At 50.8% G+C, this 19,367-nt stretch overlaps 1 protein-coding gene and 1 non-coding gene across 6 annotated transcripts in view; both read left to right on the top strand.

Annotated features, from left to right (window-relative positions):
• The window catches only part of PDE4A (phosphodiesterase 4A), a 40,099-nt gene extending 32,312 nt beyond the window's left edge, over positions 1 to 7,787 (top strand). For 2 of the 5 annotated variants that reach the window (XM_065873540.1, XM_065873541.1), the window contains 8 exons: positions 1,207 to 1,430; positions 2,498 to 2,596; positions 2,693 to 2,857; positions 3,410 to 3,509; positions 3,644 to 3,798; positions 4,032 to 4,154; positions 4,619 to 4,801; positions 6,843 to 7,787. In XM_065873540.1, coding sequence (XP_065729612.1) covers positions 1,207 to 1,430; positions 2,498 to 2,596; positions 2,693 to 2,857; positions 3,410 to 3,509; positions 3,644 to 3,798; positions 4,032 to 4,154; positions 4,619 to 4,801; positions 6,843 to 7,523 — 1,730 coding nt within the window. In that variant the 3' untranslated portion in view covers positions 7,524 to 7,787. The remainder of the gene's footprint in view (positions 1 to 1,206; positions 1,431 to 2,497; positions 2,597 to 2,692; positions 2,858 to 3,409; positions 3,510 to 3,643; positions 3,799 to 4,031; positions 4,155 to 4,618; positions 4,802 to 6,842) is intronic. The other 3 variants (XM_065873539.1, XM_065873538.1, XM_065873542.1) reach the window with 2 other exon arrangements.
• A 4,685-nt stretch (positions 7,788 to 12,472) lies between these two features.
• On the top strand, positions 12,473 to 12,579 carry LOC136121809 (U6 spliceosomal RNA). The gene has a single exon (XR_010655811.1). It is a non-coding gene; the product is annotated as a U6 spliceosomal RNA (small nuclear RNA).
• The last annotated feature ends 6,788 nt before the right edge of the window (positions 12,580 to 19,367 follow it).

The raw sequence follows: 19,367 nt of genomic DNA, 5'->3' as shown, positions 1-19,367 counted from the left end.
AAAGTCTCCCAAAATTCACTAGAATCTCCAAACTTGGATTTCGGCCCCCCCAAATTCAGAAGACCCCTCAAACTCAAGAGAGATGCCCAAACTCAGTAGGGTTCTCAAACTTAAGGGAAACCCTGCCCTTAAGAGCCCATAAAAGACCCCTAAACCTTTCCATCAAGCTGAAAAGTCTCCCAAATTCAGTAGAATCCCCAAACTTGGTATGACCCCCAAATTCAGTAGACCCCCCCAAACTTTAGATACCCAAATTTAATAGGATTCTGCCGCTTAAGAACCTGTGATTCCCCAAACTTAGGAGAATTTCCTAACTCAGTGGAACCTTGAAGACAGTAGAATACCTCAAATTCATTGGAACCCTCGAGCTCATGGGGATCTCCAACTCATCCTAACCTCATCCTGAACCCAAGAGACCTAGCTGAGGATATCCCCCACAAACTCAGGATAATTTCACCCTCAGAATTTATCACCAAAGGTCCCCGAATTCAGGGTACCCCCCCACCAAGCTGGAAAGAATGTTTCAGAGTTTCAAACACTCCCGCCAATGGGGGTGTGGTGTGCCTGAGATCCAGCCAATAAGAGCACGGCGTGCAAATGAGCCCTCTTAGGCCCTGTCATTGACTGGAGGTCCCCAGGTCACAATGGGTGGCCCTGGCTGGGCTCTGGAAACCCTAAAGAGCTCAGGAAAGGGGCTTCTGGGGCTGGTCCCCAGAAAGCCTGGTGTCCAGGGGGTGGGGGTGGGGGTCCATGGAGCCAGAGACCACCCTTCCCTCCCGCCTCCCAGCGCTGTCCACCTCCCCCCGCCCTCTGGGTCACCATGGGGGTGTCTTCCCTGCCTGCTGGAGAAGGTTCCCTGCCTATTCCAGGCAGGCGGTGGCTCTCTCTAGCATCCCCACCCTGCTTCCTGACTTCCCACACCACCCCCATGCCAAACTTGGTGATTGGACTGGGGCTACCCCATAGCTCCGGGCTGGCCCCAGGGTCCCCACTCCAGCCCACCACCTCACAGAAGAGTTCCTACCTCCTCTCTGGTTTCCAGTCCATAAGTGACCAACAGCATGACACCCAGAATAGGTCTGCCCTCCTGAGTGAGACTTCCCAGGGCTTGAGGGGTTGGTGGGGCGGGGTGGGGGGGGTGTCTGAGAGCCAGATGAGGGAGCCTCTGTGAGGTTCTCATGCTGGCTTCTCCTCTATCTTCTGCAGACAAGCAGAATGAAGTGGAGATCCCATCACCCGCAATGAAGGATCGAGAAAAACAGCAAGTGCCACGGCAGAGACCTTCCCAGCAGCCTCCGCCCCCCGGGCCACAGTTCCAGCCCATGTCTCAGATCACCGGGGTGAAGAAGCTGACGCATAGCAGCAGCCTGAACGATTCCAGCATCCCCCGCTTTGGGGTGAAGACGGATCAAGAGGAACTCCTGGCCCAAGTGGGTGGGGCCTCAGGGCGGGGGCTGGGCTGGAGAGGGGCAGGGTTCTCCTGGGGCCCAAAGAAGGACTGGGCTTTGGATCAGCCTGAGATGAGGATTTGGGTGTACCTGCTTTATGAGACTCTCAGGAGAGAGGGAGTGGTCTCAGCTGGTGTCCACAGGGGGCTCTGGAATGTGAACAACAGCACTGAGTGGAGCCCACCTTGAGGCAAGTGTGCTGACATTTTATACCCTTGTGTCAGTCATTGGCTGGGGGCTGTCCCCAGGGTGGATGGCATCACCCCCTCCACATAGCTCCTGTGAGGGAAGAGCAGATTTTTGACAAGGGGCAGCTGTGAGTCTTTGTAAGCAACAGCCCCAGCAGCTGGGTGATGGGTGCATTGAGACCAGTGAAGGGAATCTGGGCAGAACCCAAACAGCATCCACTGCAGACCAGGCCTGGATTCGCCTCCTGGCTTTTCCACGAAATCTTAAGCCAAGGGGCTCCCACGATGATTTGTACAGTGGACTTGATGCAAGCTCAGTGGCTCCCTCAGCTGACATTTATTGTAACCCTCTGCGTGCCAGTACTGGCCAGGGCTATATTCAGTCATTCAGTGTTTATTGAGCACCTACTATGTGCTGGTGCTGTTCTGAATTCTGGGGAGACATGGAAAATGAGCCCATGTTCCTTTCCTCTCAGCGCTCAAGAGCAGTTTAACTGAGGCTGAGCTGTGCTTTGGGGTCAGCCACGCTGGGTTCACATCCTAGCTTTGCCACTTGTGAGATGCAAGGTCTCGGGTAAGTCACGTCGCTGCTCTGAGTTTTGGTTCCGTCACCTGCCATGTGAAATCAAGCGCTTAGTGCAGTGCTTGGTGGATAATACACACTCAGCAGACTCTGGGGTTGCTTTGTTATTTTCTGGCCCAGTAGGACCTGGGCCGTAAATTCTAGACTACTGAGCATGCCACCTACTGGGTGACCGATAATGGTGCCACTATTCAGACCAGGGTTCTGAACTCCTAGAAAAGAGTCTAGAGGGCCCTGGGCCTTGGGGGCTCCTGACCTCTGGCCTCCATCTCCACCAGGAATTGGAAAATCTGAACAAGTGGGGCCTGAACATCTTTTGCGTGTCGGATTATGCGGGGGGCCGTTCCCTCAGCTGCATCATGTACACGATATTCCAGGTAGGGCGGGCTGAGTGGGGCTGGATGCAAGGGAGGGGGCGGGGCAGGGATCAGAGGGCCGGTGTGGGGCTCACCGCCCGCTACTCTTGCCCTCAGGAGCGGGACCTGCTGAAGAAGTTCCGCATCCCGGTGGACACGATGGTTACATACATGCTGACCCTGGAGGACCACTACCACCCCGATGTGGCCTACCACAACAGCCTGCACGCGGCTGACGTGCTGCAGTCCACCCACGTGCTGCTGGCCACACCTGCACTGGATGTGAGCATCGCCTGGCCCCCATGTCTCCCCAGCTGCCCCCCACACTATCCATCTCCAATCTTCTGTTTATCTCTCTGACCCTGAGTCTCTGACATCCATCTCTCTCCGACCCCGTTCCTCTCTCTCCTGACTCCCCATCTTTCTTTTCTTTTCTATAAATTTATTTATTTATGTTTGGCTGCGTTGGGTCTTCGTTGCTGCGTGCGGGCTTTCTCTAGTTGCGGCGAGCGGCGGCTACCCTTCGTTGCGGTGCACAGGCTTCTCATTGCGGTGGCTTCTCTTGTTGTGGAGCACGGGCTCTAGGCGTGCGGGCTTCAGTAGTTGTGGCTTGCGGGCTCTAGAGAGCAGGCTCAGTAGTTGTGGCGCAAGGGCTTAGTGGCATGTGGGATCTTCCCGGACCAGGGATCAAACCCGTGGCCCCTGCATTGGCAGGCGGATTCTTAACCACTGCGCCACCAGGGAAGCCCTCCCCATCTTTCTTGACTCCCCATCTCTCTCTCATCCTGTCTCTCTGACTCGCCATCTTTCAAACCCATCTCCCTCTGCCCCCAGGCCGTATTCACGGACCTGGAGATTCTCGCCGCCCTCTTCGCAGCTTCCATCCATGATGTGGACCACCCTGGGGTCTCCAACCAGTTCCTCATCAACACCAGTAAGTGGCCCGCCACGGGGGCGGGGCCTGCTGGGCTAGAGGCGGGGCCTGCGGGGCCCCTCCCAGCGGGGGGTGCGCCCTGGGTGGGTCCTCCCCGCCCCTCCCCTGACTGCCCGACCCTGCCTGGGCTACAGATTCTGAACTGGCGCTCATGTACAATGACGAGTCGGTGCTGGAGAATCACCACCTGGCCGTGGGCTTCAAGCTGCTGCAGGAAGACAACTGCGACATTTTCCAGAACCTCAGCAAGCGCCAGCGGCAAAGCCTGCGCAAGATGGTCATCGACATGGTGGGCGGGGCGAGGGGCGGGGACAGGGCGGGAAAGGTCACCTTTGGAGCAAGGGGACATTGGGGAGGGTCAGGTCTGAGTCTGGGACAAAAAGGCCCCTAGTGGGGGAGGCGTCCTTTGGGAGTGGGTCGTGGCGGCTGATTGTGCGGAGTGAAAACTTCAGAGGCCCTGCCCAGGTCAGTACAGCGGGCAGCCAGGCTTCGATGGCCCCTGTGACAACTTCTTGCCCACAGGTGCTGGCCACGGACATGTCCAAGCACATGACCCTCCTGGCTGACCTGAAGACCATGGTGGAGACCAAGAAAGTGACCAGCTCGGGGGTCCTCTTGCTGGATAACTATGCCGACCGCATCCAGGTGCCCCCCTCCCCACACCGTATAGGGAGATTGGACCCTCTCCTCCCCCCTGAAGTCTGGGTTGCTGCCCCTCCCTCTGCTCCAGCTCCCTGGTTGCCCATCTTCCTGTCTCTTTTTCTCTATTCCATCTAACCCTTTCCAACTCCCACCTCTCCATCCCATCTCCCCCCATCTCCTCCAGTTCGCTCTTCCCTTTCCTCATCAACCTGTTTCCATGTCCCCCACACCCCTGTCTCCCCACCGCCTCTTTTCCCTTCCCTCCCTCTGCCCTTTGCTCATCAACCTCGTCTCATCTCTCCCCTTCTTTCCCCCACTCATCGACCCTCTTCCCTCACCTATTCTACCTTTCTCCATCTCCCCGCTACCCATTCTCCCCTACTCTCCTTCCAAAGGGGAAGTAAGGAAGCCTGAGGCCTCAGACTAGGACAGGGACACGGCCTCTGAAGGTCCCCCACCCCATGCAGGTCCTACGGAACATGGTGCACTGTGCAGATCTCAGCAACCCCACCAAGCCGCTGGAGCTGTACCGCCAGTGGACCGACCGCATCATGGCCGAGTTCTTCCAGCAGGGCGACCGTGAACGCGAGCGTGGCATGGAGATCAGCCCCATGTGCGACAAGCACACGGCCTCGGTGGAGAAGTCTCAGGTACAGTCTCGGCACTGCTGGAAGAGAGCAGGGCGGGCCTCCTCATCCCACACCACAGCTCCAGAGCCTGGAGCTCCAAAGGCCCAAGAGGTCCTAACCTGCCCATACACAGTGTCAAGTTTGTCTTTGTCTGTTTTTTCCTTCTCTATCCTGCTGGGAAATAGGCAACACTTTCTCCTCCACAAAACAATTGAACTGAGCCTCTGGACTCATAAGTTGTAGTTTTGCACCCAGACAGTTGTAACTCATTTGTAGCAACTGCTGTAACGTCGGTAATAACACTTACCCGGCCCTTCGTTACAGACTTCCTGTCCTTTCAGCCTCTCGGTTTCCCTATAACCTGGCCACTCATTTTGTGCCTGAGTTTTGGTGGAGTTTGTTGTTTGTTGTTGTTTGGCCACGCCACGTGGCATGTGGGCTCTTAGTTCCCTGACCAGGGATTGAACCCGTGCCCCCCTGCAGTGGAAGTGAGGAGCCTTAACCACTGGACCGCCAGGGAGGTCCGTTGGTGGATTTTGAAGTGAAGTTAAGTGACTCGTCTTCATCACGTGCCTTTCTAATTTAACGAGAGGGACAGAAACACAGTCTCATAAAAGACAGCACTGAAGTGTGAATATGAGACTTTCTCGCTCTCCCTGCTTCCAGCCTCCTCCCTGGTGAGACCTCCTCTTCCCGGTTTGGTGTGTATGCCCTTCCCATCCAGGGTTACGCAGCCTCAACACTGTTGGCATTTGGCGCTGGATCATTCTTGGTGGTGGGACCGTCCTGTGCATTGTAGGGTGTTGAGCAGCATCCCTGGCCTCCACCCACTAGATGCCAGGAACACCCTCCCCTTCCTGCGGTAACGACCAAAAATGTCTCCAAACACTTCCAAATGTTCCCAGGGCATGCACATAGCCCCAAACCCCTGATGAAACCCAGTTTTGCTTACTTTATTATGTATTTATGTTCACAAGCAACTTAATAGCAATAGTTTGTGGGTTTAGCTTTTTTAAAAAATATAAACTGTATCAATATATACCTTTTTGGGGGGGGGCGGCACTGCATGGCTTGCAGGATCAGGGATTGAACCTGCGCCCTTGGCAGTGAAAGTGCAGAGTCCTAACCACTGGACCGCCAGGGAATCCCAATGTATACCTATTTTTATACAGCTTGCCTTTTCTTTCCAAAAATGACTTGGAGATCTGTCCACATTATTACACATAGATTAAGCTTATCCTTTTTCACTGCTGTATAGTATTCCCACAGAGACAGATGGATAATGGTTTGTGTAGTGAGTGCTCTGTTGGTGGACATGTAAGTGTTTAGTAGTTAGGAATTCACAGTGACTCAAACAGGATAAAGCTTTATTGGTTTGTTTGTTTGTTTGTTTTCTCTTATGTAAGGAAAGTCTGGAGAAAGGGAATTTGGCTCTCTCTGGCTCCCCAGAACTTTCAGTGTTTCTCTTCTATCATGCGAAGCCTGGGGCTTCTCTCCTCAGAGATGTCTCTTGTGGTCACAGACGCTCTTGAAGCTCCAACCATTCCTCCCTGGAATGTCAGGGAACTAAGGTCCCACATGCCGCATGGTGTGGCCAAAAACAATAATAATAACTTAAAAAAAATAAACTAATGCCCAACTGATGTATATATGGAGGTGTTTCCACTTTTTGTTTGCATCTCATACGTGTTTTTTTTCTTTTTCTCTTACTTGTGCAAGAGTTTTTCCAGGGTGGCTCTGGAGAAGCAAGATTGCTGGGTCCAAGGGTATCAACATCTTTTATTTTTTTAAATTTTTTGCCACACCACGCAGCATGCGGGATCTTTGGGGCCCAGTGGTTGGGTCTTCACCTTCCAATGCGGGGGTTGGTGTGGGTTCGATCCCTGGTCGGGGAGCTAGGATCCCACATGCCTTGTGGCCAAGGAACCAAGACATAGAACAGAGGCAATATTGTAACAAATTCAATAGAGACTTAAAAAAAATTTTGTATTAGATCCCGCAGCACGGCAGTGCCATCTGCGCCAGCAGATCCCTGGTTTATTCTTCCTTCTCCCTCCCTCAGGTGGGTTTCATCGACTACATTGTACACCCGCTGTGGGAGACGTGGGCCGACTTGGTTCACCCAGATGCCCAAGAGATCCTGGACACTTTGGAGGACAACCGGGACTGGTACTACAGCGCCATTCGGCAGAGCCCATCGCCACCACCCGAGGAGGAGCCCGGGGGACCAGGCCACCCCCCTCCACCGGATAAGTTCCAGTTTGAGCTGACACTGGAGGAGGAAGAAGAGGAGGAGGTGTCCACTGCCCCAGGTGCAACTGAAGTGCAGGAATTGTCCACCGCCCAGGACGTGTTCCCAGCTGAGGAACCGTTGGAGGTCGATGGCCAGGACCAGTCTCCGGAGGTGGAGGTAGAGGAAATGTACTTGACACAGCAAGCAGACTCAGCAGATAGTGTGGCTAAGGGTCAGGACGCGTCCACACCCCCAGGTGCATCTGTAGGCTGCAGCAGCCCCCCTGCCCTGTCTCCTGAGAGCCTCCCTCTGCCTGTCTTGAGGACCCCGCCCCCTCCAGAGGAGGACCCGGGCCTTCTGGGCCTCCCCTCCACGGCGGCCGAGGTGGGGGCCCAAAAAGAGGATCAGGCTGCCAAAAGGGCGTGCTGCGCCTGCACAGAAACATCGGGCGAGGATCCATCCACACTCCCAGCTCCTGGAGGGTGGGGGTCAGCTGGAGGCCCTACCTGAGCCTCAGCCTCTACACCCCGTTGGCCTCCCGGCCTCCCGCCACCACCATCACCCCCCCACCTCCTCCACTGCCTCAAAGACTCTTGGGCCTCCTGAGAAAAAAGAAAACAGAAAAGTGGGGTTTTTTCTCTTTTCTTTTTTTCCCCTTTCCCCCCACCCCCTCCCATGGGGCCTCTTTTTGGAGGTGGGGGCTGGGGAACAAGGGGCTGAGGTCCCCGAAGGGATTTTATTTTTGGAATTTTAATTGTTACATTTTTAGAAAAAAAAAACAAAAAAAAACCAAAAAAAGCCCAGGATGAAACACAGCAACTGTAGATGCTCCTGTACCCAGCTCCCCTCGGCCAGCTCCAACCCCCTCCTCTGACCCACCCCCGCTTCCCCCTCCCACCCACCCCCACCCCCCCACCCCCGCCCCAGGTTACAGGCTCAGTCTTCCGGCCTCTTCGGGCTCTTCACCTGGTGTAGGGTCTCCCTCCAGACTTTTCTTCTGAATTTGGGAGGGTCTCTAGAACCCAGCCAGGAATAGCCATTCTGGGCGGGGCCTCTGGGGGCGGGGAGGGGGCGCCCCATGAGCTCTCTGCCCTCCCCCCCAGAAGTCTTCAGCCTCATTTTGCACAAACCTGGCAATACTGACTTGGGGGACGGGCAGGGGGGAGATGGGGGGATTTTAGGAGGCAGGGGTAGGATGTTGGAGGGACATTCACACCACCCACCTGGGGTCTGACGTTTGAGGAGGGTGTGATCCACCTCCCCCCTCCACCGGCCACCCCTTTTCCCTTCCAGTCTGGTTTCCGTTTGAATTTTCTCCATTTGCGGGGGCGGGGGATGGCTTGGAGCCGCACCCCTCCTTCCAGCTGCTTCTCCTCTTGTTTCTGCCTTAATGATTCCCACGGCCATAGGAGGGGGGGTTGCAGTGGCTCCCACCTGCACCTTGGGTGGAGTAGGGCCAGGCCTAGAGCCCCCATCGTGGGCACAGCCCCCTCCCCAGCATCCTCCTACCCCCCCTCCCCGACTCTTTGCCCTAGGAGGAAGCAATAACGGTGTACACCCACGTCCCCTTTCTGGGCAGCCCTTCCCACCCTGGCAACCAAGGTAATTTCTCCTTTGCCCGCACCTTGCCAAGCCTCCCCCTCTACCCCTAGCTCTTCCCCCAAGCAATACGACAGACAGATGCAAGGCCATTTTTCTCCAAGCCATGGGGGGCTGTTTGGAAAGAAAGACCCCCTCTTCCCCTTCCGCTCTGCCCCTCAGCCTGGCTCTGCAGCTGGGCAGGACCGGCCTCTCTCTCTCATCTCTCTCCCCTCCAGTTCGGAGCACACGGTACTGTAGCCCCCAGCTCCCCCCAGCCTTCCATCTGTCTGTCCTTCCCTGTGGGGAGTACCACCCGCTCCCACCCCCACGATGCTGTACAGGGTTCATTTTTGTAGCGAAAGTAGTTTCAGTCCCAGCCGGCCACCGGAGTGGGCCTTTTGTTTGTTTTTTTTTTTCTTTGGTTTTCCTTCTTTCTTTGTTTCTTTTCTTCTCTTTCTTTCTTTCTTTCTTTTTTTTGTACATACTGTAAGGTTGGTTTGTAAATTATTCTACAGAGGCAAAAAGGGAAAATAAACTTGCCCTTCCCCCGCTGACTCAGGGGAAGGAGGGTTTGGGGGTCTCCCGATGGGAGTCTCCATTCCTGCTGTATTATACAAACTGTACCATAGACCCCCGGAAGTGTGGACTCAGCGCTGTTGTTGAACGGCGAGTCATGTCATCAGAGCGGGTGAGGGAGGACTGCGCAGAGCCTGCCCCTCCCCCGGCCCCAGGGCCAGGAGTGATTGGCAACTGGGGACAGGGACCCCGGGGGGCGGGGGAGGAGGAGTCAGGACCCCCTTGAGCTGCTCGATGATCAGTCAGTCGGATCAGTCGGTCTGCTGATGGATACTCAATCCTTCGATCTTGTCTCCAATTAAACCGAGGCTTTCACCGATCTTCCTGGCTGATGTGGCTTCGTTTCCCATCCTGTTTCTCAAGGTGTGTGTCTCTCTCGCTATCTGTCTGGGGAGGGGTGGGGAAAATGAGCGGGCTCTGTCCCTGCCCCTTCCCAAGCAGATAGAACTTGAAGGGGGTACAGATAGTTTGGTGGGAGGCAGCCCCCTGGCCTGGACCAGGTCCAGGCACAGGGGCTGCAGGTTGTAAAGTGGAGGTTCAGACCACGCAGTTTTTGGAGGCCAGCAGACCCAGGTAAGCCTTGTTTCTCTCACGTGGAGCATATCTGACGCAACTCGGGTTCTCCTGGTACCACGAAGTCATTCCTGGAAACCTGACTGACCCCCGCCTCCAACATCTGGTTGCCAGGTCATGATAAAAGCACTTGGATCAAATTCTGCCCTGCAGACATTAAACTTGATTTATTAGCACAAGAGAATTTACATCTGTAAGTTCCATGAATTCTGGCCATGATAGTGTTGCAGCCCTCACGCTGCATTAAACCAAAACCAAAACAAACAAACAAACTTGACTATCCTAAAGCCCATGAACCTTACGATGTATCTCAGGCAAGCTGAATCCTCCAAGTTCACACAGGACCAGCTTCGGATTTTAGCTCTGTTTTTCCGACGAGTTCATACAGGATCGGGGAGCTAGGGAGTCTCAGGTATTTTAACCAATCCACATATTTGAATACTGTTAACTCCACCCCTGGGAGCCCATTTTTCCAACCTTTATCAGCCTAATTAACAAGCCCCGATTTCACCAATAAAACGTTTCTGCCATTCATTATGCTAATGAGCAAACCTTCCCTTGTGAATAAAGATAAAGATGGAGGAAGTGTTTGTGATGCAGGTTTTCAGACTAGAATACGGGCTGCCTCTTGTGTGTAATAAACAGAGATACACACGTACACACACAGTCCTTAAGTGGTTAAGCAAAGTGGGACCAGTATATATTCACAGCATGTGTCTTCTGAAACAAAATGATGGGACTTCCCTGGTGGTCCAGTGGTTAAGAATCTGCCTTCCAATGCAGGGGATGCGGGTTCGATCCCTGGTCAGGGAATTAAGATCCCACATGCCGCGAGGCAACTAAGCCCGCGTGCTTTAGGGCCCGAGAGCCACAACTAGAGAGCCCGCGTGCCGCAACAAAGAACCTGCACACCACAACTAAGACCCGACGGAGCCAAATAAAAAATACTGAGAAAAAAAAAAAAAAAAAGATGGCAGCTTCCCTGGATCTGAGGATAGGCCGACCCACCTACTCTGCTGTTTGTCTCTAGTGGCCAAGGACTGGTTTGGATCCCAGTTCTAGCTGTGTGACCTTGGGCATGATCTCTCTGACCTGCAATTGTTTCATTTATAAAATGGGGTTAACAAAAGTTCCAGACTACAGAAGGATGTCCAGTGAAACTTTCTATGATGATGAGAATGTTCTATGTCTGCGCTATCCAATAAGGTAGCCACTAGCCGTACATGGCTATTAAGCACCTGAAATGTGGCTAGTGCAATTGAACTAGAGTTTTAATTTTCCTTTACATTAAGTAGCCACGTTTAGCCAATGGCTGCTATATCTGACTGTGCAGTATTGGCACTTAAGCGAGAGAGTTAACTTTGGCTTAAAGATTCATAGTAGATATCCTGGGCCAGAGGAGCAGGGGCCAGCCTGAACCCAGGGGGGCGGAGCAAAGCTGAAAAACTAGGTAGAAGTTTCCAGGGAATCTGAATTTTGCGCAAGAAGCAACGAGGAGACACAGTTGTTTTCCCGAGGGTGTCTCAAAGGGAAGCAGAGTCGGGGAAAGGGTGTTGGGCTGGGGGTCAGGAGGCGACAGTATCAATCCCAGCCTGCAGGGGTTAGGTGGGCGGCTCTGGGTGAGCCTTCTCGCTCTGGGCCTCAGTTTTCCCAAGTGTAAAAGGGTAGGAGTGATGTCCCACATGCCTCCTGAGTTGGGACTTGGTGACAGTCTGAGAATGTGGGTCAAAGGATAGAGGTGGCATGTGACCGTCAGCTGGCTCTTTAAAATTCTCCTGTTGGGGAGTTCATCTTTCCTCAGGGAAAGGTGGCCAAGGGCAGAGAAGCCCTGTAATCTGAACAGGACAGGGGGCCCTGGGAAGGGGTGGAGTCAGTTCATTCTTTGAAGTTGACGTCAGCCACTTGCAAGCTACAGGGGTCTGGGGCAAATGGCTCCACCTCGCTCAGGCTTTAGAGGGCTCTGCCCTATGCTAAACTCTTTTTTTTTTTTTTTTTTTTTTTTTTTATGCTAAACTCTTTACTCGGATTATTTTATCAACTTTCCAGCTGTTCTTGAGATATGTACTATCATTTTGCAGATGAGGAAACTGAGGCTGAGAAGTGATCTCACAGTGTTGAGAAAATTCAGGGAAATAAGGCAGGGATCTCACTTCACCCAATGCCTGTTTGACAATGATAGCTGCCTGGTACTTTTATATTATTATCGCTATTTTAGTTCACATGCACAAAATTCTGAGATGTGGGTAATATTTCTCCCTCTTTCTCAGCATCAAAATATATGGAAGTGGGCTTCCCTGGTGGCGCAGTGGTTGAGAGTCCGCCTGCTGATGCAGGGGACCCGGGTTCGTGCCCCGGTGCGGGAAGATCCCACATGCCGCAGGAGCGGCTGGGCTCGTGAGCCATGGCCGCTGGCGTCCGGAGCCTGTGCTCCACAGCGGGAGGGACCACAGCAGTGAGAGCCCCGCGTACCGCAAAAAAAAAAAAAAAAAAAAAAAAAAATGGAAGTAAAATGAAAAGAAGAGTTTTCTTTTTTCACCTATTGGCAAATAATGAAAAGATGGACCATCCAGGGGTGGGCAAAGCACTTTCATAGTTTGTTAGTGCTGGTAGAAATTAGCACATACAGCTCTCCAGGAGTCGTCTGACAATATTTATCTAAAACATAACTGTGCATGCATGTTGACGCAGACGTTGCACTCTTAAAAATATTTATCCTAAAGAACCAGTTGGTGCTCACTTCGGCAGCACATATACTAAAATTGGAACCATACAGAGAAGATTAGCATGGCCCCTGCACAAGGATGACACACAAATTCGTGAAGCGTTCCATATTTTTGCAAATCAAAACTACAGTGAGGTATCACCTCACACCAGTCAGAATGGCCATTATCAAAAAATCTACGAACAACATATGCTGGAAAGGGTGTGGAGAAAAGGGAACCCTTTTGCACTGTTGGTGAGAATGTAAATTGATACAGCCACTATGGAGAACAGTATGGAGGTTCCTTAAAAAACTAAAAATAGAACTACCATATGACCAAGCAATCCCACTACTGGGCATATACCCTGAGAAAACCATAATTCAAAAGGACACATGTACCACAGTGTTCATTGCAGCACGATTTACAATAGCCAGGACATGGAAACAACCTAAATGTCCAGTGGGGCTTCCCTGGTGGCGCAGTGGTTAAGAATCCTCCTGCCAATGCAGGGGACACGGGTTCGAGCCCTGGCCCAGGAAGATCCCACATGACGTAGAGCAATGAAGCCCATGCACCACAACTACTGAGCCTGAGCTCTAAAGCCCGTGCACCACACCTACTGAAGCCCGCAGGCCTAGAACCCGTGCTCTGCCACAAGAGAAGCCACGACAATGAGAAGATCACACACCGCAACGAATAGTAGCCCCCGCCCAGAGCAACTAGAGAAAGCCCGCGCACAGCAACGAAGACCCAACACAGCCAAAAATAAAAACAAATAAATAAATTTATTTTTAAAATGTCCAGGGACTTCCCTGGTGGCCCAGGGGTTAAGAATCCACCTGCCTATGCAGGGTACACGGGTTTGAGCCCTAGTCCAGTAAGATCCCACGTGCCGTGGAGCAACTAAGCCTGTGTGCCACAACTACTGAGCTTGTGCACCACAACTACTGAAGCCCACATGCCTAGAGCCCGTGCTGAGAAGCCACCGCAATGAGAAGCCCGTGCACCACAACGAAGACCCAACACAGCCAAAAATCAATAAATTAATAAGTAAATAATTTTTTTAAACGTCCAATGATAGATGAATAGATAAAGATGTGGTATGTATATACAATGGAATATTACTCAGCCATAAAAAGGAATGAAATTGGGCCATTTGTAGAGATGTGGATGGACTTAGAGTCTGTCATACTGAGTGAAGTAAGCCAGAAAGAGGAAAATTTCGTATTTTAACGCATATATGTGGCATCTAGAAAAAATGGTACAGACGAACCTATTTGTAGGGCAGGAATAGCGACGTAGACGTAGAGAACTGACATGTGGACACATTGGGGGAAGGGAAGGGTGGGACGAATTGGGAGATTAGGTTTGACATAAATACACTACCAGGAGTAAAATAGCTAGTAGGAACCTGCTGTATAGCACAGGGAGCTCAGCTTAGTGCTCTGTGATGACCTAGATGGATGGGATGGGGGTGGGGGTGGGGAGGGAGGTCCAAGAGGGAGGGGTTATAGATATATATACAGCTGATTCGCTTCATTGTACAGCAGAAACTAACACAACATTGTAAAGCAATTTTACTCCAATAAAAAAGTTTGAAAAAAAAGAAGAACCAGTTGGATGAAAACCTAAAGTTGCAGGTACCAAATGCCCATTCTAGTGCTGGTCAGAATAGTGAAGAATTGTGAAGAACCCAGATGTCCAACACTAGGTAGTCATGAAATTATGCTTCCTGTATGGTGGAGTAATATGCACTTATTAAAAACAATGAGGTGGGACTTCCCTGGTGGCGCAGTGGTTAAGAATCTGCCTACCAATGCAGGGGACACAGGTTCGATTCCTGGCCCGGGAAGATCCCACATGCCGCAGAGCAACTAAGCCCATGCGCCACAACTACTGAGCCTGCGCTCTAGAGCCCGTGAGCCACAACTACTGAGCCCTTGTGCCACAACTACTGAAGCCTGCACGCCTAGAGCCCATGCTCCACAAGAAGAGAAGCCACCGCAATGAGAAGCCTGCGTACCGCAACGAAGCGTAGCCCCCACTCGCTGCAACTAGAGAAAGCCCGTGTGCAGCAACAAAGACCCAACACAGCCCAAAATAAATAGATAAAATAAATAATAATTAAAAAAATAAAATATAATAAATATAAATAAAAATAAAAACAATGAGGTGGGTCTGTATTTATTGAAATGACAAGATGTTCACAATGAGAAGAATGGGCTTCAAACCGTTCTGCATGGGCTTCCCTGGTGGCGCAGTGGTTAAGAATCCATCTGCCAATGCAGGGGACACGGGTTCAAGCCCTGGTCGGGGAAGATCCCACATGCCGCAGAGCAACTAAGTCTGTGTGCCACAAATACTGAGCCTGCGCTCTAGAGCCCACGAGCCACAACTACTGAAGCCCACGCGCCTAGAGCCCATGCTCCGCAACAAGACCCTGCTCACAGAAACTAGAGAAAGCCCCTGCGCAGCAATGAAGACCCAAATGCAGCCAAAAATAAATAAATAAATAAAAATAAAAATTTTTTAAATGTTCTGCTTTATACCATCCTACATATCTGCATAGAAAAAGCAGCTTGTTCATCAAAATATTTACAGTCTCCAGTGAATGGATTAAAAGACACTGGTGTTTTCTGTTCTGTAGTCTTGGATGTTTTCTGAATTTTTGCAATGAACATGTATTACTTTCATAATCAAGGGGAAGTTGTTTCGTAATCAGAGGAAAGACATAGCCAGTATTTGTTATCTGGGAGCCACAGAAGCATAGTAGATAAGCACACAGACTCTGGATTCTGGTCGCGACTCTGCCAGTTAATGACTGAGTTAGTTTGAGCAGATTACTTACTCATGCTGTGCTTCAGTTTCCCTCGCTGTAAAATGCAAATAATAACAGCTCAGGTTTGCCAGGCGATTACCATATGCCAGGCACTGTTTTACATAAATTATTGCACTTAGCTCTCGTAACAGCCCTGCTAAGTAGGTACTGTCCTGTAAAATGGGTCACAGGCGAGGAAGGAGGTAGGACTAGGTGTTCGAACCCCCGTGCGCCCCCTAGAGTGGATCTGAAGAACTACAGCAGGCATGAAGGCGCGCGGCGCGTAGACTGGGAAGAAGGGGTGCCAAAGTCGCGCGGGAGATTTTCTTCCGCGAGCTACGATTGGCTGTCGTAGCTGTCATTAGCCAATAAAGCAGCCAATGAGAGGTGCGGCCGCTTCGTTTTTTCGAACCAGATGACCGAGGGAGCCGAGGAGCTTGGACCGAGGCAGGTGCGACGAACCCTGAGGCGGGTGAGGGGACCTGGCGTCACTCCCTTCCTGAGAGAGACCCCAGCGCCGTTCCCATTTTCTTAGGGAGACCCTGGCGTCATCCCCCTTTCCTGAGAGTACCCTAGCGTCATTCCTGCCGTACTGAGGGGGACTCCAGCATCCTCTCGCCCTCCTGAAGTGAACCCTAGTAGCGTCTCTTCTTTCTGAGAGCGACGCCAGAGTCGTTCCCACTTCTTTAGGGAATCCTGGTGTCAGGCCCCTTGCTGATGGGGCCCCAGCATTATCCTTCCTGAGGGAGACCGACCCTGGCGTCACCCCCTCTTCTTGAGGGGTCCCCTCCTATGTCATCCTTTCCGAAGGGGACCCCCAGGGTCATATTCCCCGCCTTCCTCAAGGGTCCGCGTATTGCTCCTCCTTCCTGAGAAGGGGTCTGGCATTGTCCCCTCCCTTCCTGAGGGCTTGTCGTCATTGCCATCCCCACACCCTGAAAGGACCCATCATCCCCCTTCTCTCTGAGGGTAATCTCTTCCTCCCTTGCAATTCGAGAAGGACCCCCGGCAAGGGCTTCGGTGGTCCCCGTACATGAGAAGTCCCAAAGCCCCCTCCTGCGCTCTCCTATCCCCAGCTGGGGAGAGGGAGAAGGCAAGACTCAAATCACCCTCAAAACGTTTGGGGGCGGGGGAGTGAAACTAGGTGATAAAGGAACTCATCATGTCACATGAGAAATTGTTTAAGGAACTGGGGCTGTTTCTCCTAAAACGGGAGCTGGAGGAAGGATCTAAAGCTGCCTTAAAATATTTATCAAGTGCTTCTCACAGCTCCTGACATCATCAGTAGGTACTTATTCAGCAACTGGATATATGCAGGCTGTTACCTGAAAGAGGGATTAATCTGTTCCATGACGTTCCAAGGTATCTGATGATAACAGGTAAAGAAAGGTCCAAAGGGCTTCTTGGGTTGAACTAAAATCGTAACAGGCTAAGTAGCTCTACTCTTGCACAGAGCTGGCGAAATCCACACCATTGGAGAAGGAGCTGCGTGACCTCACCAATTCCATTTAATCTCACAAATGTTTATCATACATCCATTGTGACCAAGAATTCATCTACTCAACGTTCAAGTATGGGTGAAGCCCCTACTGTGTGCCAGTAAATAAAATGGTGAACAAGACGAAGAATTGAAGAATAATTATGAATACAAGGCAAAAAATACATTGTTTATGACTTCTGCAAGCTACTTTTTCCTAGAGCACTTCTCAGGGTTTCTGGTTGTACATTAATAAAATACAAATAACTGTCCACTCCTCACCGCCCTTGACCATGGGCTACAGGAGGGCAGAAACCATGTCTTCTGCTCCCAGTTGTATCTACACAGGGTCTGGATATATGGTAGGCACTGAAATATTTGTTGTTCCCGCCTCATCTCTTCACTTGGTGAATCCTCAGAGGAACTGGGAGATGGTCAGAGACGGTGATATATGATCAGTAAGGGAAAGACACGGGCTAGAAACGAAAGAGAACCCACCTGCGATAGCTGAGACTTAAGAAAGAAACACCAACTCCTTGGCCAATGCTATTAATCTTTCCTGTGAGGGCAAGTGAAGGCAAAGAGGTAGCTGACGTCAGCATCGGGCTGCAGTTTCGAATTTCCCACAAATGTTGTCTAAATCAACTGAATATATCCCAGGGGATCCTGGGATGTGTAGTCTGAAAAGTGTTCCTGGGTGTCCGGCTTACAATTTGGTGTAATAAAATCAAAGTTACAACCCTGAGGTGTGGATTTGGTGCTGGCGCTCACAGGAGGGAGAGTCCTTGTTTATTTATAAAAATATAATTTTCCCAGAAGTTCTGAAGAATGCTGATTTTTTTAAAAATAGGAACTGGGTTTCCCTGGTGGCGCAGTGGTTGAGAGTCCGCCTGCCGATGCAGGGGGCGCGGGTTCGTGCCCCGGTCCAGGAAGATCCCACGTGCCGCGGAGCGGCTGGGCCCGTGAGCCATGGCCGCTGAGCCTGCGCGTCCGGAGCCTGTGCTCCGCAACGGGAGAGGCCACAACAGTGAGAGGCCCGCGTACCGCACAAAAAAAAAAAAAAAAAAAAAAAAAAAAAAAAGAGGAACAAGCCAAAATCAGGGCATTCTACACTCTAGGGCTTCTCCAATCTTGCTCCTTTTCTTCTCTGGAAATAGTTGTTTTTTACCCAAAGGCCCACAAGAGGGTGCTGCACTCCTTTTAGGCCACACTTCCTGTATCAACCCTGAGGGTCTTGGGGAGCTACAAAACCATCATAAAATGAGACAGGTGGGTTGGTGGAAGCACTGATTTTTTCACAGGTAATGAGAGCCAGTGAGGAATTTTAAGTAATGCAGGTATAGTGCTCTGAGGTAATAAAATGTTATCATTATCATTCTGACTTTGAAAACCTTAATAATTCAGATTAATGTTAGCATTTCAGGTTTCTAGTACTTATCTCGTTCCTAGTCAATAATACTACATTTATTGCATTCTTACTGTGTGCTAGGTGCTAAATACTGTTACTATTCCCCACTTTACAGAGCAGGAAAATGAGGCCCAGAGAGGATTTGCACCTAGTAAGTGACAGATATGGGTCTCAAACCTAGTCTGTTTTCTCTCCTTTTTTCTTTTAAATTTTCTTAAATTCTATCTTCTGCAATACTGTATATTCTCACTAACATTTCTATTTTAAAACCAGGATCCCTAGTGTTCTCCTTACTTGTTGCAAGTAATAAATACTTCCTTCGCCCAATTAAAAAACAAACAAACGCACCAGAATTCACTCCCAAGGGAGAAGATAGTCCTTGAATTGAAGGTATGTTGTATAGCACAAAGCAAGATACTCTAGCTCCCAGAACTACAGTGGCCTTCACAGAGCTGAAAGTTATCTTAGACATTGTCCAGTTGATTAAGAGTGGGAAGTTACTTGCTCATCATCACTATAAGTTCATCCTTTCGCCTTCATCTTTGTTTTCTCTTTCTATACTGGAACTTCCCCTTAGCTTATACACACGCTCTGTCTTCTGAATCTTAAAAACAAAACCCCAAACCCTCCCTGAACCCTTCGTTCCTCTCTAGCTGTCATGCGTACTTTGCCTCTTCTCACCCAAATGTCTCAAAAGAGATATTCCTTCTTTCAGCAGCCTTCGCTGATTCAGTGTTATCTCCTCGGCACAGTGCCTGTTCTAAGGAGGCATTCGATAAACACCTGCAGAATCTATTGCTTTACCCTCACAATTCTACCAAAATGGTTCTTAGTAAGCTTACCTTCCAATCGCCAAACCCAGTGAGCATTTGAAGGTCTCTTTCTGAACCGCTTTGTATTTAATAGTGTGATTCTTTTAAACTTTTTGTGCTCAAATTTTTCACCACTTGGCTTCTGTGACACTGTACATTTCTTCGTTTTTCTCGTAATTTTCTGCTGCTGTTGCGCGTCTGTCGGGCCTTCTCTTACATCCCTCTACTCCTTAAATGTTGTTTCTCAGAATTTGCCTTTAACCCATTATTCTTGTTCTACGCCAATGTCTCAAAATGTGGTCCCTGGACGAGCAGCTACAGCCATCAACTGGGAACTTGTTAGAAATGCAGTTTCTTGGCACCCACCTCGTGAATGAGAGACATCTAGAAAATTCAACATCCATTTA

This window comes from Phocoena phocoena, chromosome 3 (genome assembly GCF_963924675.1).
Source record: "Phocoena phocoena chromosome 3, mPhoPho1.1, whole genome shotgun sequence".
In the NCBI taxonomy this organism is placed as follows: Eukaryota; Metazoa; Chordata; class Mammalia; order Artiodactyla; family Phocoenidae; genus Phocoena; species Phocoena phocoena.
Note: the sequence above shows the minus strand (reverse complement) of the source record. Positions and strands in the feature narration are given on the sequence as shown.